Consider the following 14,439-nt stretch of genomic DNA (forward strand, 5'->3'; position numbering starts at 1 on the left):
CTGTGTGCTAAACAGCGAGGATTCAGCTGTCTCAAGCCAGACGGGTCTCCATAAGGAGATGTTATCTCCCTAAGTGCACAGATCCACAGAGCTTGAGGGCCAGGGGGTGATCAGAAACCGCCTTCTGCAAACAGTGCCCCGGGAGGGACCAGCACCCAAATGTGGCAGGAAAGCAAACTCCCCGCAGTCACATGCCTGTGAGCTCGGAGCCGTCTAGGGAACTGCAGGCCTGGAGGGTTTTTCAGAAGAAGAGCAATGCACATCAGGTTGGTGTGGGCCGGCAGTGATACTCAGAATTAAAATGCCCGAAGGGATGCTGGAGGGGCTGGCCCCGGGCACCGTGGCTGTGTGCATCAGGTCTGGGGACAAACAGGCCCCAAATTGACCCAATTAGGCCCCAAAGCTCACCAGGAAAAGCAATGCAAAATGAGGTTTCAGGCTCACGTGGCTGCAGCTGACACAAAGGAGGGGAAAGAGGATGTGTGCTGGGGACAGATTGCTCCAGGGCTCATGCAGCGAGATGAAAAAGCGGAGAGGGGCCATGAAGGGGCCCATGCACCTGATTCACCCTTGGGGTTTTTCTGATGCCGGGTGCTTCTCCTTGCTCAGTGCTCCGTGGTTTTCACTTCCTTCTTTGGGAGGGAAGAGAGTTGGACAAGGCATGCTTTGGCACGGATCTCCTCCCCCACAAAGGCTCGGGGCAGGTGATGGGGTTGATGCCATCAGCTCTTTGGAGGTTTCTCTTTCTGCTCATCCCTGTTGGAAAGAGAAGCCTGCTCTTGCTTCGGGCCAGGCTCCCAGCACCAGGAAAAGGGTTTGCTGTCCCTGAGCAAGCGTCTGTCCCAGGGTGCTCCAATGGTGGGGTCCCCACACCTGTCCCTTGTAGGCAGCACTTCCTCACACTAAAGGGCTGTAAATGCTGCAAGGTACCAACTTCTTCGTCACACTTCGGCAGTTTTAAAGAAGCAGAACCGAAAAAACAGAACAGAAAACCCAGATCCTGAGAGCTTCACAAACACTGCTGGAGGAGGTGGGGGGGGGGAGGGGTTAAGAGCCGCCCCCAGCCTCGCACCCAGATGACATCCACTTGGATCGAGCACGTCAGCTTCGGGGAGCCAAAAACGGAGAGATGTGCTGCAAATCGGCCCGGGGAGCTCGGATAGCGACGTCAGCTGGGTGTGCAGGGAGCGGATAGCGGGCAGGAGGCGGCAGCAGTGTGCCCTAGGGTCGTCTGCTGGTGGCAGATGGCACTGAGCAGCTCTTGGGGACGTGAGTCCGGCGGCTGAACATCCAGACAAACTCTGCCCCCGCTTTTAGGGCTTCAGCACGGACACGGGGGAGTAAACGGGAAGTGGCAGCATTAAGCATTTTCACCGCTTACGCGAAAGCAACGCTGGGAAACGGCGTGCCAAATGCCAAAACAGCTCCCGGGAAAGGGAAGGCGGTGGCTGGGGCTGCACAGCAGCTGCTCCGCTTCCTATGCCAGGAACGCGAGCGCGGCCGAGACGCTGTATGGAGACTATTTTTGTCTGCTCCGTCCTCCCCGCAGAGCCAGGAGTCCTCCGAGTGGGACCGCCGAGAGCCTTTCGGTGGGGCTGCGGGATGCGGAGCAGCCTGCGGGGGGAAGAGCGGGTCGGGAACCGAGGGAAACTTTTCCCGACGAGGTGCGGGCTGCAGGATGCCCCGGGCCGGCCCCGCCCCGGCCCCTCTCCCCCCCGCCGGCACCCCGGGAGGAAGGAAGGAAGGAAAGAGGGAGGGAAAGAGGCAGGGAAAAGGGAGGGAGGGAGATGACAGCACCGTGAAGAAAAGCAGGGCCCCCGCCGCACCGCACGACCGGGCCCTCGCGGGTAGGTAAGGGCGAGGGGTGCGGGGCCGGGGCTCTCTGCGCCGGCGGGAGAGAGCCGAAGGGGGGGGTCCACGTTCTCCCTCCCACCCAACAACCCTTCCCCCGGCCCCTCGGCGTGCGGCTGCCGGGCTCCGCCGCTCTTTTGTGCCGCCTCCGGCCGCGCCTTTGTCTGAGGACGGGGAGCTCTCGCCGCTCTCCCCGCCGGGACCGGCATCCCCCGGAGCCCCCGAGCCTCGGAGGGAGGAGGACGCGGGGTCGGGACGAGCTTCGGTTCGGTGCGGGCATCAGCGGGGCCGGGGTGGGGAGAGGGGTGTGGGGGTAGACGGAGAGTTTCTCCCGGAGTTGCATCAGCCGTCCTCCCGAAGGAATAAGTTGTCCTCCGTCTCTCCGCTCCTGCCGAGGGGGCACCGGGATGGGGCCGAGGCCGGGAAGGGCTGCGGCAACACGTGGCCGCCCGCTGCTGCCCGGCTCGGAAAACCCCATCGCCGGGCTGGGACACCCCCTGCCAACCCGGGAGCAGTCACCTGGAAGCCGGGCTGGTGGCCCCGACACGGCCCCACCCGCGTACCCCTGCTCGGGGCTGGGCACCGGCCCCCGTTTGGCCGCGGTTTGGGGCTATTCTGGGCAACTTTATAAACAGCGTAGGCGGTGTGTTCCTTCTTTTTTTTTTTTTTTAACTTGAATACGTGCGTTGGCTTTAAGCAAAAAACAAACTAACAAAAATAAAATAGAGAGGACGGAGAAGCCGGTGGCTGAAGCGAGCAGTGCCGGGCTCCAGCATCCCTCCATCCCAGCGACCGGCTGCGGGGCGCTGCCACGGGGTACCCACGCGTTTCCCGGCTCGGGGAAGGAAAGCGTTCGGTGATAGGGTCGCAGCTGCCGCGCCGTGATTTTTTTTCTCCCCCAGGTTGCAGACAAAGAGCGGTGGAGATCGTTGCCCGCGCTCTCCCTTTGTTCTGCCCGCGGGTTCGGTCGGGCTGTTTCCCGTTAAAGCCGGTGGGCCGAGGGCTGAGAGCGGACGGTTTGCTCGGCGAGCTCCGCTGCCGCCCGTTGAGTCACCCGGAGGGAAAATGTGACTTCAGCGCTCACACCTCCGGCAGCGGGACTAGGGCACGGGACCCGGCGTCTCCCCTCGGCTGCCTGCTCCCATTCCAGTGCTGCGAAGAGCGGGGGCACAGAGCCCCCTCTGTTCCCTTCACAAAGAGCTGCCTGTGCTTCTCCCTGGCCCCGCGAGGAAGATGCCGAACAGGGCACTGTGCTACTCCCCAGCCGGTTTCAAGCCCCCACACCCCAAGACACGCCTGTGCTTTGTGCCCCCCGATGCTGAGCCCTGCAGGGTTCCAGGACCCACATCCACCCCATGCTTGGGAATTGGGGTTTTGCTGGAATCTGATCCCCTGGTCGGGGCATCACTGATGGTTTGTCTGCCACAGGCACTGAAAGGGGAAAATCCCAGCCTGGCTGTGCCCAGGGTGCTGGCAGCGGCATCACTGACCCTTGGAGCTGCATTTCCAGCACTGGCAGAGCCCAAATCCTTTCCCCTGGCAGCTGTCACCGCTAGCAAGTGCAAAACCCCAGATGAGAAAATAGGGGCACTGAGCACGCGGGGCAGAGTGCACGATGCACACCACGTGGGCCTTCAGCTGGTTCCTGGAGCCCCATCGGCTTTCCTTTTAAGACCTAGAGGAAGGTGGAAGCCACGCACCCCATCATACAGTGGGCAGGAAACCCCTGAAGCCCCACTAAATGGCCCCGCTGCCCAAGCCCCCACCTGGGGCAGGGAGGGCTGGTAGGGGTTTGTGGCCGGGTGCAGCAGGCAGCTGGTGGGGATTGGGTTTTGATGCTGGAGGAAGAGGTATGGGGAGGGGTCTCCTGTGGCGGATGTATTTTGGGAGCGGGGAGAGCGGTGCTGCCAGCAGCTGCTGGGCTCCGGGTGGGAACGGTACCGAGCTGCTTTGCCCCCCGTGTCCTTATGGTGCTGGGCGGGAGTTTCTTGAGCTCCTGTTTGTCCAGCAGAGGGAAATCACCTCCAGACCTTTTGTGTGAGCTCTCCAGACATTGGGAGCAGCGTTGGAAGGTGCACACATGTCCCCTCCTTGTTCCCACAGGCCAGAGCTGCCCGGGAAGGGATGATGCAGGACAGCAGGTGCCCAGCAGATAGCCCAGGGCACCAGAGGACAAGGAAGCTGTAGCTCCCTCACTCGCCATCCCAATGGAGAGGAGGTCGGCTTTGCCTCAGGATTTTCGGGAGGTGCTGCACTGCCTGAAGATGAGGAGCAAGTATGCCGTGCTGCTGGTGTTCGTGGTGGGGCTGGTCATCATCGAGAAGGAAAACAACTTCATCTCCAGGTAGGGAACAAGGGAATGCTGCATGTCCCCTGCTTTGAGCCATGTGCCTGCCCCATGCGGTGGTGATCCCAAGTCCCACAGGGAAAGGATGCAATGGTGTCCCCAAAACTGACACAGGGGGATACGGAGGGATGGAGGCACAGAGGGATGTGTGCTCAGTGCTGTTGTATGGGAACTGTTGAATCACGGCCTGAACCACTGATTGATCACTTGAGGCGAGCACTGAGTCAGCCACAGGGGCACTGTTGAAGGTAATGTACCTGTGTGACTGGAAGGGGTGGAGTCTGGCTCCACCTCTCCCAGACCCCATTTAAGGGCTGACCACCACCGAGGAAGGATCTCTTGTTGGAGACCCCTCCCCAGTGGAGTCATCGGTGAGCCTCGACCATCTGAAAAGGTGAGCCACTCTTTATTTACCAGTTGTCTGTGTACCATCCAGATAAGCCTAACAAAAATATACCATCCTCCGCACTATTCTTTCTGAGTACCATTCTTTAGGGTTATTTGCCCTACAGCTGTTTCTCCTTGCTGTCCCACAGGGTGTCAGACAAGCTGAAGCAGTCCCCGCAGGTGCTGCCAGAGGCCAATGAGACAGAAGCCAGCCCCGTGCTGGCCGAGAATGGGTCTCTGGCCTCACTGCAGCAGCTGGACACGGCCTTCTCACAGCTGAGGACGCAGCTGCGCAATGTCACCTTGCAGCTGTCTGGGGAGCTGGGCATGGCAGCCCCAGAGCCACGGCGGCACGTCCTGCTGATGGCCACCACGCGCACCGGCTCCTCCTTTGTTGGGGAGTTCTTCAACCAGCAGGGCAACATCTTCTACCTCTTTGAGCCCCTGTGGCACATTGAGAGGACTGTCACTTTCGAGCCGGGGGGAGCCAATGCCGTGGGTTCGGCTCTGGTGTACCGTGACGTGCTGCAGCAGCTCCTCCTCTGCGACCTCTACATCCTGGAGAGCTTCATCTCGCCCGCACCCGAGGAGCACCTAACGGCCGCGCTGTTCCGGCGGGGCTCCAGCCGCTCGCTCTGCGAGGAGCCCGTCTGCACGCCCGGCCTCAAGAAGGTCTTTGAGAAGTACCACTGCAAGAACCGCCGCTGCGGGCCCCTCAACGTCACACTGGCGGCCGAGGCATGCCGGCGCAAGCAGCACATGGCCCTGAAGACGGTGCGCATCCGGCAGCTGGAGTTCCTGCAGCCGCTGGCCGAAGACCCGCGGCTGGACCTGCGCGTCATCCAGCTGGTGCGGGACCCGCGTGCCGTGCTGGCATCACGCATGGTGGCCTTCTCGGGCAAGTACGAGAGCTGGAAGAAGTGGGCGGCCGAGGGGGAGGCCCCGCTGCAGGAGGACGAGGTGCAGCGGCTGCGGGGCAACTGCGAGAGCATCCGGCTGTCGGCTGAGCTGGGGCTGCGGCAGCCGCGCTGGCTGCGAGGCCGTTACATGCTGGTGCGCTACGAGGACGTGGCGCGGACGCCGCTGCTCAAGGCGCTGGAGATGTACCGCTTCGCCGACATCCGCCCCACGCCGCAGGTGGAGGAGTGGATCCGCGCCAACACGCAGGCACCACGGGATGGCAGCGGCATCTACTCCACGCAGAAGAACTCCTCGGAGCAGTTCGAGAAGTGGCGGTTCAGCATCCCCTTCAAGCTGGCGCAGGTGGTGCAGGACGCCTGCGAGCCAGCCATGAGGCTCTTCGGGTACAAGCTGGCCAGCAGCGCCCACGAGCTGACCAACCGCTCGCTCAGCCTGCTGGAGGAGGGGCCCCCCATGTGGGTCACGTAGTTCTGCATCGCTGCCCCTGGTCGCCCGGCCGGCCCGGGGTGACCCTGTGCCGTGGACTAGGAACCAGGGTGTCATCGTGATAGCTGTGGGCTCTGGGGAAGGGCGATCAGGAGATGGCACAGGGATGCTGCAGCGGAGGGGTGAAGCTGTTTAGTTCCACTCCTGATGGATGGATGAGACCCTGAGAGCGATAACCCAAGCACCAGAGGTGCTCAGAGCCCCTAGTGCAACCTGACCCGCGCTCCTCCTGTCTGCAGAGGGCCACTGAGCGAGGAGAACCGGAGTGGGCAGCCGGGAACCCGTAGCCCCAACCAGGGGACAGTTTTCTGGCAGCGTTCTGCAACCTGGAACATCTTCCAAAGCGAGCACCTCTGGCTGGACTAGTGACATGGGAAGCAGTGTCGCTACCCCATGGGTATGCGCACTCTGCGTGTGCCAATGATGCCAGTGTGCCAGCACCAGCAGGGACTCAGGCCTCGAAGGCCTTACTGGTTTAGTGCCTTGGTACCAGCACAGACTGGGAGCTGCCTGCAGTGGGATGAGGCAGCCCCTCAGTTTGTGCTCCACAGTGCTGATCATTGGGTGCGTGTGTGTGGGGAGGGGGGGGGTCTTCTTGATTTATTTTCTACATTTTTTTCTGCGTACTGGGGCAAATTTATTTATTTATTATGTTTTAAAAAGGAAAAAAAAACAAACGGGGGGGGGGTGTTGGCATGGAGGGGAGGTGCATCAGAGTCAGAGCTAAGCCCAAAAATTGGTGCGGCACAAAGTGCTGCAGTGCTACAGAGGAGGTGGTGGGAGCGCAGCCCACGAGAGGCCTCCAGAGTGGGATGAGTTACGGATGCAGCTCCCAGGACAGCAAGGCAGCAATGGGGATGCTGTGGTAACCTCACATGGGGTGAGGGTGCTCTCCAGAGCCCATAGTGTGCCCCAGAGCGACTGAAGCTCAGCGCATGCTGGGAGCTCATTCGTTTGACTTCATGAGAAATGGGCAAAAAAGCAATACAAAGGAGCAGAGTCCAAAAACCTCTCCTGTCTTGTTGGTGTTTGTCACCCCCACCCCCTCAAGTCCCAGAGAATTGCTTTTATATTGCCCCACCCTATAAAACACAGGCGTCCTTGATGGTTTCAGTCTCGTGCAAACCAATGGGATAACAGCTGGCCTGACCTGAAGCTGCTTATCTGCAGAACAGTTGAGAGCGGATCAAAAGACTCACAACAGTCATAAATGAAGAAGCCGACCCAAGGCTGGTCAGGGAGCAAACCCCACACAGGCAGGAGGAGGGAGCCAGCAGCAGGGAGGCACTGGTGGGGACGGGCAGGACAAGGACCCAGGGAGCAGCAATGCAGGCACACCATGAACACAACCCCTACATCATAAAGCTGACTGAGCCCATCCCTCCCTGCTCAGAAAGGGCTGTGCACAGAGAGGGGTCCTCATGCCGCCCGGCATGGCCACCCACGGCTGGGCCCCACCGCCAGCACCGTTAGACAAAAGCAAAAATAAATAAGTGAAAATCAGCCTCCAGGACCGCCCAGGCTCCAGCTGCGAGCTGCAGCTCAGCTAGCTCACAAAGCCACGTTTTCGACCCGGAGAACAGAGGTGGCATTGAGCAGCACAGAGCGGCTGGTGGGGAGCAGCCATGCCAGCGCCTCAGCAGCCACCCTCCAAGGCTTTGCCTTTCTCCCATCTCTTTGCTTGCATCTGGCCTCAATATGCAACAGGGCCAGGGCACAGGGCCTGGCTCAGGAGAGGGTGCAGAAGCAGGGGTTTTTAGACGCAGTGGGGTTGGTCTCCTCACCCACCCCACACACACGCAAAGCTCCCGGCACGAGGAGCATCCCTCTGAATGGTGTTTTGTTTGGGAGCTTCTTACCCTGGGATCGGAGGCACATCCTGCAGCTGCACGCTGGGATGAGAGCAGTGTGTGCTCCCTCTGAGCTGCTGGCACAGCAGGGATGCAAAGCGAGGGGGGATGCAAACAAGCAGCCCCTTTTGTGGGAGGTTGGAAGCACAAAGAGGAGCAGAGCTGCAGGAGTGGAGCTTTAAATTCCCAGAAACAAACAGCAGAGGAAGGCTACTTTGGCTCTGACAAGGTCCTTTCTGTGCTTGCCCTCTGTGAGCTTTAGCCCAGGCTTCTGTGAAGCAAATAAACATGGTGGAAATGAAACACGACACAAGGCAAGGGAGTGGGTCCAGCCCCTCTCACCTGCACCACAGCACTGCCTGGCTCCAGCCTGCCCTTTCCAGCTGAGCAGCAGCATTTCTTCCTGGACACCCTCCAGCTTCCACTTCAAAATGTCATAGGACATAAAGAAAACGTGCTCCCGACCCATGCGGATTTTCCCATCGACTAATTGCTCTCATTAAACGTGTGTAGCCATGACGCCCGTGCAAAATTTGCACTGTGTGGTGCCAGGCATGTCGGGACAGACACGCAGCTCCTCCAAGGCTGAAGCCCCAGTCCTTCCCCATGGCAGGGAGGGAAAAAAAGTGTGCACTGCCAGCAAGAAGCACCACCAGAGAATAAGAGCATACCTAGCAGGGCTGGGGGGCTGCAGCAGACGTGGACATTCAGAATTAAATGCCAGCCTTGTGTTCTGTTGCCTTGTTTTTTTTTAAGAGGCCGCGTGCCTGACCAGACTGCATTTCTTGGTCCGCATCCCATATTTATTCTGTAATTACACCTTCAGACAAAAGGCCGCCTGTCTGCGAGACTGATTTTTTTGTAAGGACACGGTTTTATTATGTTGTGTGCTTTCACTGCAAGGTTGTCGTGGGATGGGAGGGTGTATGGGAGCTGTTGAATCACAGCCTGAACCACTGATGGATCACCTGAGGTGAGCACTGAGTTAGCTGTGGGAGCACAGCAATGCACCCATGTGACCCGAAGCGGTGGAGCCTGGCTCCACTTCTCAACAATACAGAGGGTGTCTTTCACACACTGAATCAAAGAATCATCCAGGTTGGAGAAGCCCTCTCAGCTCACCCAGCCCACCCCCACTGGTACACCCCCACGGCTCTGCAGCACCTCTAGGGATGGGGTCACCCAACCTCCCTGTGCTGACGAGAGCATCACAGTCACAGGTGCAATGAGCTCCAGAGCCTGGAGGTGGAAAAGGGGCAGGCGTAGAGCTGCCGCCAACCCCCACGGGTGCCCTCACCACATGGCTCGCTGGCAGAAGACAAAGCCCTCTGTGACACTGGTTGGCTCCTTCTGCAGTTGCCTGCTTGCAGACAGCCGAATAAACACCATCAAACAACATGTTAGCGCACACCTGTGTGCAGAGGTCTCCCTCCAACCACGCTCTGTTGAGCATTCGGAGTTCTTTCCCTGTCTGCCCGAGGTTGGACACGAGGTTTCCTGAAGGGTTCACAAGGACCCCTTTTACTTCTGCTGTTTGCTTTGGGTCCTGTTTGCACCGCTGGCCTTGTCCCGCTGCTTCATCTCCAGCTCACCAGCCTGGATGGTTTCCCTTCCTTATGAAAGGTGGATTAACATAGGGCTCACCTGATCTCCCCCCTTGCCTGGGAGCAGAAACAGCACCTGAGCGCCTCTGCCACTGCCTCCTACTTTGGTTTGAAGGCAAGAGGAAAAACAAGCCCGCTGCTGGCAACGCCGAGGGACATTTTGCTTCGCCTCCGAGGCAGGTTTAAGGTATTCCGCTTTAGGACCACAACTGGGACCGGGCTGCCTGCACCCTCTGGCGGCCGCAGCCGTCACAGCATCCCGCACGGCGCTGCTCCATCCCCATGTGTGTACGGGGTTGGGATTTTCTAGCCCTCGCTTACCTGGAGCCAGTGGCCCGAGCCGGCTCACGGGCACATTGCTTAGCTCGGGGGTCCGCTTTCCCCTCTCATGAGGCAGATTCTTCCATCCCTACCCACGCGGGGGGTCTGAGGGGGTTGCTTTGACACGGGGCTGGAGAAGGAATGAAGGAGCAGGGGCGGGGCAGCTCCTCCGGCTCACAACGCTGCAGTGTGCGCGGCAGCTATATTTACCCGGCTATATTTATCCGGAACGCCGCAGCAGCCAAAAGTCTTCCGGGACAGCTTCTGAGCTGTCGGACAGCAGGATCCGGACGTCCATTTGGCTGCAAACCTTCCTGCTATCCCTCTGCCTCTCTAGCACGGTGCCAGGCTCATTCTCCCGCATCCTAATCCTACTCCCCATCCTTTCTCTCCGCAGGAGCGCTCGCTGGGCGCACGGAGCATCCTGCGGGCATCACCCACCCACCTACCCCGTGTGCGGGTTTCTCCTCTGGCCAGCTATCCTAAAACCGAACCACACCCGTTTAACCAACGACCAAAAGCCGTCCTTCGCCAACTTCTCGGCACCCCGGCCCCGCACGGCCCGCCCATCGCACGCAGTGCTGAGTCAGGGGGCGGGCGGAGGCAGCGCTGGGGCGGCCGCTGCTCCCCTTCCCGAAGCTCAGCTCCCGCTGCTTTCGAGACCCACGCAGCCCCTTTTCTGCCTCTAGCCGTGCGTGGCCATGGGCTCCAGGCTGTCCGTGGACGAATCCGTGCGCGTCGTCATCGTCGGTGGCGGCTTTGGAGGCATCGAGGCTGCCAGCCAGCTCAAATCCTGGGCCGTCCCCTTCGTGCTGGTGGACATGAGAGATGCTTTCCACCATAACGTCGCTGCCCTCCGGGCTTCCGTGGAGAGCGGTAAGCCCGAGCGGTGCTATTTCTGCCTGCCTCCCCCCCCCCCCCCGGACTGTGCACAGGGAGCAGAGGCAAAACAGCGTAGCCAGGGTTGGCACCTGACCTCTGCAGAGCTGTCTTTATCACCAGCTCTAGGGGAAAGGCCCTGAAACTCAGGGCAGAGAGCACGCACGCAGCAGAGGCCCAGCCCCTGCTCCCAGCTGCATGCAGCTCCTCTTGAGGGGAAGCAAGGAAGAGGGGTTGGTTAAGGAGATCTCTGTGCCCTCCTCTAACTGCAGGATTTGCCAGGAAGACTTTCATCTCCTACTTGGTCACCTTCGGCGACAGCTTCCGCCAAGGCGAGGTGGTGGGCATAGACCCCGAGAGGCAGCAGGTCCTGCTCAGCGATGGCGAGGTGGGTCACGAGGTCGGTGAGGGTGCTGGATCTGCTGCAGCATAGGTCAGCCAAGCACGTGAACCTGCTCCACACAGCACCCCTGGGCTGGGGTTGTGTTGGGATATGGGGCTGCTGTAAACACAGCAGTGCTTAGATAAGTTTTTATTCTTGGGGTTGGATGTGGAGCTCAGTTAACCCTGGGGCTCAGATCCTTATCTAACCACAGGAAAAAAGAGAGAGAGAAAAAAAAAATGCTGGCAGCAGCTCTGGGAACTCTTTGCAGCCAGAGCATCTCACCTCCATTCAGAAGGGAGCACATACTTGCAGCTCCTGGACTCTGAGGTGACTGGCGCAGGGATCGGGTTCTGTCCTTGTAAGCTTCTAGCAGATTCTTGACAGCACTGAGCTCATCTGAACATCGTTGTGCCTCTCAGACCCTGAGGAAGGCAGCTATGTGGCTTCATCTGGATCACATCTCTTCCTAAAGCCACTTTCTAACAGCAGCCAAGTGTCTTCCCACTAAACAGTGAGGGCCAGAGGAAATGAAGCGAGTAAATAGAAGCTTGGAGGCAACAGCTGTGTTTTAGGTTCTCACCTGGACATCCCATCCCACCTTCTGCCATCTCAGGAGCTTCACTACTCTCACCTCATTCTCGCAACCGGCAGCGATGGGCCGTTCCCTGGCAAGTTCAACAAGCTCGTGGACATGGAGAGTGCCATCCAGACCTATGAAGACATGGTGAAGGAGGTGAGGGACCAACTTCTCTCTTAGGAAGCGTTGCTCACGTTAGCTGAGCTTGAGTTGAACAACATCAGTTTCTTCTTTACTTTGAGATTGAGAAATCCGAGCGCATCGTGGTAGTGGGAGGTGGTGCTGCTGGAGTCGAGATGGCTGCAGAGATCAAAACGGAGTACCCAGCCAAAGAGGTAGCAGCACATGAGTTACATTTCACTCGTTTCTCCACCCGTTCTTCTTCCATGGGCCTGCTCGAGGTATCTGAGATCACTGCAAGGCAGGAGGATCCATACTTCTCTTTGAGAGCACCCCACAGCCCATCACCTGCAGCTGTTGATGGCAATAGATGCCCTTGGCTAAGCTCACTCTCTCCGGGTGCTGAGCGGGGTGAAAGGAAGCTGTCTGTCACTGCTCCCACATGCAGAGCATCCCATCCCACTGCCACGTGCTCAGTTGCTGTTTTGTCACCAACAGGTCACCCTCATTCACTCAAAAATTGCGTTAGCCGATGTAGAGCTGCTCCAAAGCGTCCGTCAGGAGGTGAAGGAGATTCTCCTCAGGAAAGGAGTGCGCCTCCTGTTAAGTACGTATTTAACAACGCTTTTGGAGACCTAGACTCTGACACTCCCCAAGCTGCTCTTCCTTTAGCTACTGCACCTCCTTTCGATGATCTCTTGCCATAATTACTCTTCATGCACGGCTCTGTCACAATAGGTGAAAAGGTCAGCAACATGCAAAAGCTCACAGCAAACCAGTTCCAGAAGGACATGGTAGTGAGGACGGACAAGGGCACAGAGGTTGTTGCTGATATGGTGGTCCTGTGCACAGGGATAAAGGTTAACTCTTCAGCATACGCCGCTGCATTTGGTAAGTGGAAAGCTGCTGCATGGGGGGAAGCATCACAGGTCCTCAGCATCTTCTGCTCAAGTACTGTGAGGTTAGAAGTTAAACTTAACCTGCAGCAGTCGTTCCACAACACAGCAAATGCCCTACCATCAAATTAGCTGTGAAACATGACCCTTCAGAAACTTGCAGATCTCAAGGTCCACAGTCTTCTCCAGCTCCTTTTGCCAATACCTCCAAGGAACGTTAGTGTCCTAGGCCAGCACGAGGCAGATTACGCCTAGAAGTCAGTGGTAATTCCTGCTGTCAAAGGCAGGATTCCATCCCAGATAATACGCTTGCCATGTGCACTGTCAGTGCCATGGGGCATTCAGCTGATGAGTCATTCAGTGATACCCCTTCAGAGTCCTCTCCAGCCTGCCATCACTCGTAGCACAACACCATGCTCTTCGTGTCTCGCCAAGCAGGAGACAAACTGGCGAGTAACGGAGCTTTGAACGTTAACAAGCACCTGCAGCTGGAAGGCTACGACAACGTCTACGCCATCGGGGACTGCGCAAATCTGAAGGAACCAAAGATGGCATACCACGCTGGGCTCCATGCCAGCGTCGTAGTGTCAAATATCATCAACAGCTTGACACACAAGCCGCTTAAAACCTACCAACCAGGTAACGTAATCTCTTAGCGCTCGGCCTTAGCTGTTGAGCTGCTTTTCTGCGGGGAACAGCTGTTTTAGAACTTGTCTGGGATACTAATTAGAGGTGAAGGAACCCACAACTGAGGTTGGCTGTATGGGCTTAGAGCTCAGGCATCACCTTAGCTCTTGTCAGAGACACTGTAGAAATTGATTACCTGTGTCAGTCTGCATATGCAACGTGTCCTTTCTTCACTAATGTCTTCCGGATAAATTTACTGGTGGGTTCCAGCCACTCATCACACTTGGTTCCTTTCCTTTAAGTTGCTTACCATCCCATTAAATCCTAGGAACAAGGAGAGGACTTGGCTCTCTCCTCCCTCGTCCCCTTAAACAGAATGAAAAATCCAATCTAAGTAGTAAATCTAGCTCGGTGATGAATCTCACTGATCGGTAACCAACTGGAAAATGCTTACTGTAAGTACTTTGGCAGCTGCTCTATGTGGATGGAAGATACCTGGGCAAACATTTGCTTTTTAAACTTTTCCCAGTCTACCTACATTTTATCTCTTCTTCAGCTTTATCTTCTGCCTCTTGGAAGGACGGTCTATGCATTTCCATTGTGCAGCTCCATCACAACAGGAGAGCCCAAACAGCGAGTGTATATGCAGTGTTCAGTATTTAGCTGTGAAATCACTAACTTCAGCTTCTGCCTCTTCTTCCAGGATCACTCACGTTCCTGCTTTCAATGGGTAAGAATGATGGTGTGGGCCAGGTGAACGGATGCTACGTGGGACATCTCCTAGTGACCATTGCTAAAAGTCGGGACCTGTTTGTTTCCAAGAGCTGGAAGAAAATGGGACAGACAATGCCCTCTTGAGAAGGGAATCAGAAATGTAACTAGTAATGAATTCAACCACTGGAAGAAGGTGAGGGTGCACTTCTGTTGCTTGCTGTCTCCTGCAGCACTCCTGAAGCTGCTCTAAAGCATAATGGATTAAAGGACTTACTTTAATGGGGAGAGAGGCACTTTCCAAATTAATCAGCACCAAAGTTCTCATTGTAACAAAGGAAGGGCTGTTTCTTTTCATCTTCTGTTGAGATAGCTCAGGGCAAGAAACCTGGTTTACCTTAATTTGTAACAATAAATACTATGATTATCAAAATCTTTGTGGCTTGTTTATTATGTGGGTTTTCCTGGCTTTCTCTA

At 57.4% G+C, this 14,439-nt stretch overlaps 2 protein-coding genes across 4 annotated transcripts; both read left to right on the forward strand.

Moving 5' to 3' along the window:
- Positions 1 to 1,763: 1,763 nt before the first annotated feature.
- On the forward strand, positions 1,764 to 6,379 carry CHST3 (carbohydrate sulfotransferase 3). Of its 2 annotated transcripts, none has more exons than XM_065746306.1 (3): positions 1,764 to 1,851; positions 3,955 to 4,195; positions 4,735 to 6,379. In XM_065746306.1, the coding sequence occupies exons 2-3, from the start codon at positions 4,059 to 4,061 to the stop codon at positions 5,972 to 5,974; spliced, it is 1,377 nt and encodes a 458-aa protein (XP_065602378.1). In that variant the 5' UTR covers positions 1,764 to 1,851; positions 3,955 to 4,058; the 3' UTR covers positions 5,975 to 6,379. The 2 variants fall into 2 exon arrangements, with proteins under 2 accessions (XP_065602378.1, XP_065602377.1); XM_065746305.1 differs by having other exon boundaries at positions 1,764 to 1,847.
- A 4,048-nt stretch (positions 6,380 to 10,427) lies between these two features.
- Positions 10,428 to 14,399, forward strand: AIFM2 (apoptosis inducing factor mitochondria associated 2). 2 transcript variants are annotated; one of them, XM_065746311.1, is made up of 8 exons: positions 10,428 to 10,643; positions 10,919 to 11,046; positions 11,645 to 11,764; positions 11,851 to 11,943; positions 12,227 to 12,335; positions 12,467 to 12,619; positions 13,063 to 13,263; positions 13,955 to 14,399. In XM_065746311.1, exons 1-8 carry the CDS (start codon positions 10,469 to 10,471, stop codon positions 14,107 to 14,109), a joined length of 1,134 nt encoding a protein of 377 aa, XP_065602383.1. In that variant the 5' UTR covers positions 10,428 to 10,468; the 3' UTR covers positions 14,110 to 14,399. The 2 variants fall into 2 exon arrangements, with proteins under 2 accessions (XP_065602383.1, XP_065602384.1); XM_065746312.1 differs by having other exon boundaries at positions 10,919 to 11,034.
- Positions 14,400 to 14,439: the final 40 nt, after the last annotated feature.

This window comes from Cyrtonyx montezumae, unplaced genomic scaffold (assembly GCF_038088225.1).
Source record: "Cyrtonyx montezumae isolate F1298 unplaced genomic scaffold, pur_monq_1.0 scaffold_4, whole genome shotgun sequence".
NCBI classification, from domain to species: domain Eukaryota; kingdom Metazoa; phylum Chordata; class Aves; order Galliformes; family Odontophoridae; genus Cyrtonyx; species Cyrtonyx montezumae.

Bases quoted from the DNA above. Each gene is read 5' to 3' on its own strand.
- CHST3 (XM_065746306.1), top strand. From the start codon at position 4,059: ATGGAGAGGAGGTCGGCTTTGCCTCAGGATTTTCGGGAGGTGCTGCAC. The intron at 4,196-4,734 runs GTAGGGAACAAG...GCTGTCCCACAG, and splicing joins GAAAACAACTTCATCTCCAG to GGTGTCAGACAAGCTGAAGC.
- AIFM2 (XM_065746311.1), top strand. From the start codon at position 10,469: ATGGGCTCCAGGCTGTCCGTGGACGAATCCGTGCGCGTCGTCATCGTC. The intron at 11,047-11,644 runs GTCGGTGAGGGT...CTGCCATCTCAG, and splicing joins ATGGCGAGGTGGGTCACGAG to GAGCTTCACTACTCTCACCT. The intron at 12,336-12,466 runs GTACGTATTTAA...CTGTCACAATAG, and splicing joins AGGAGTGCGCCTCCTGTTAA to GTGAAAAGGTCAGCAACATG.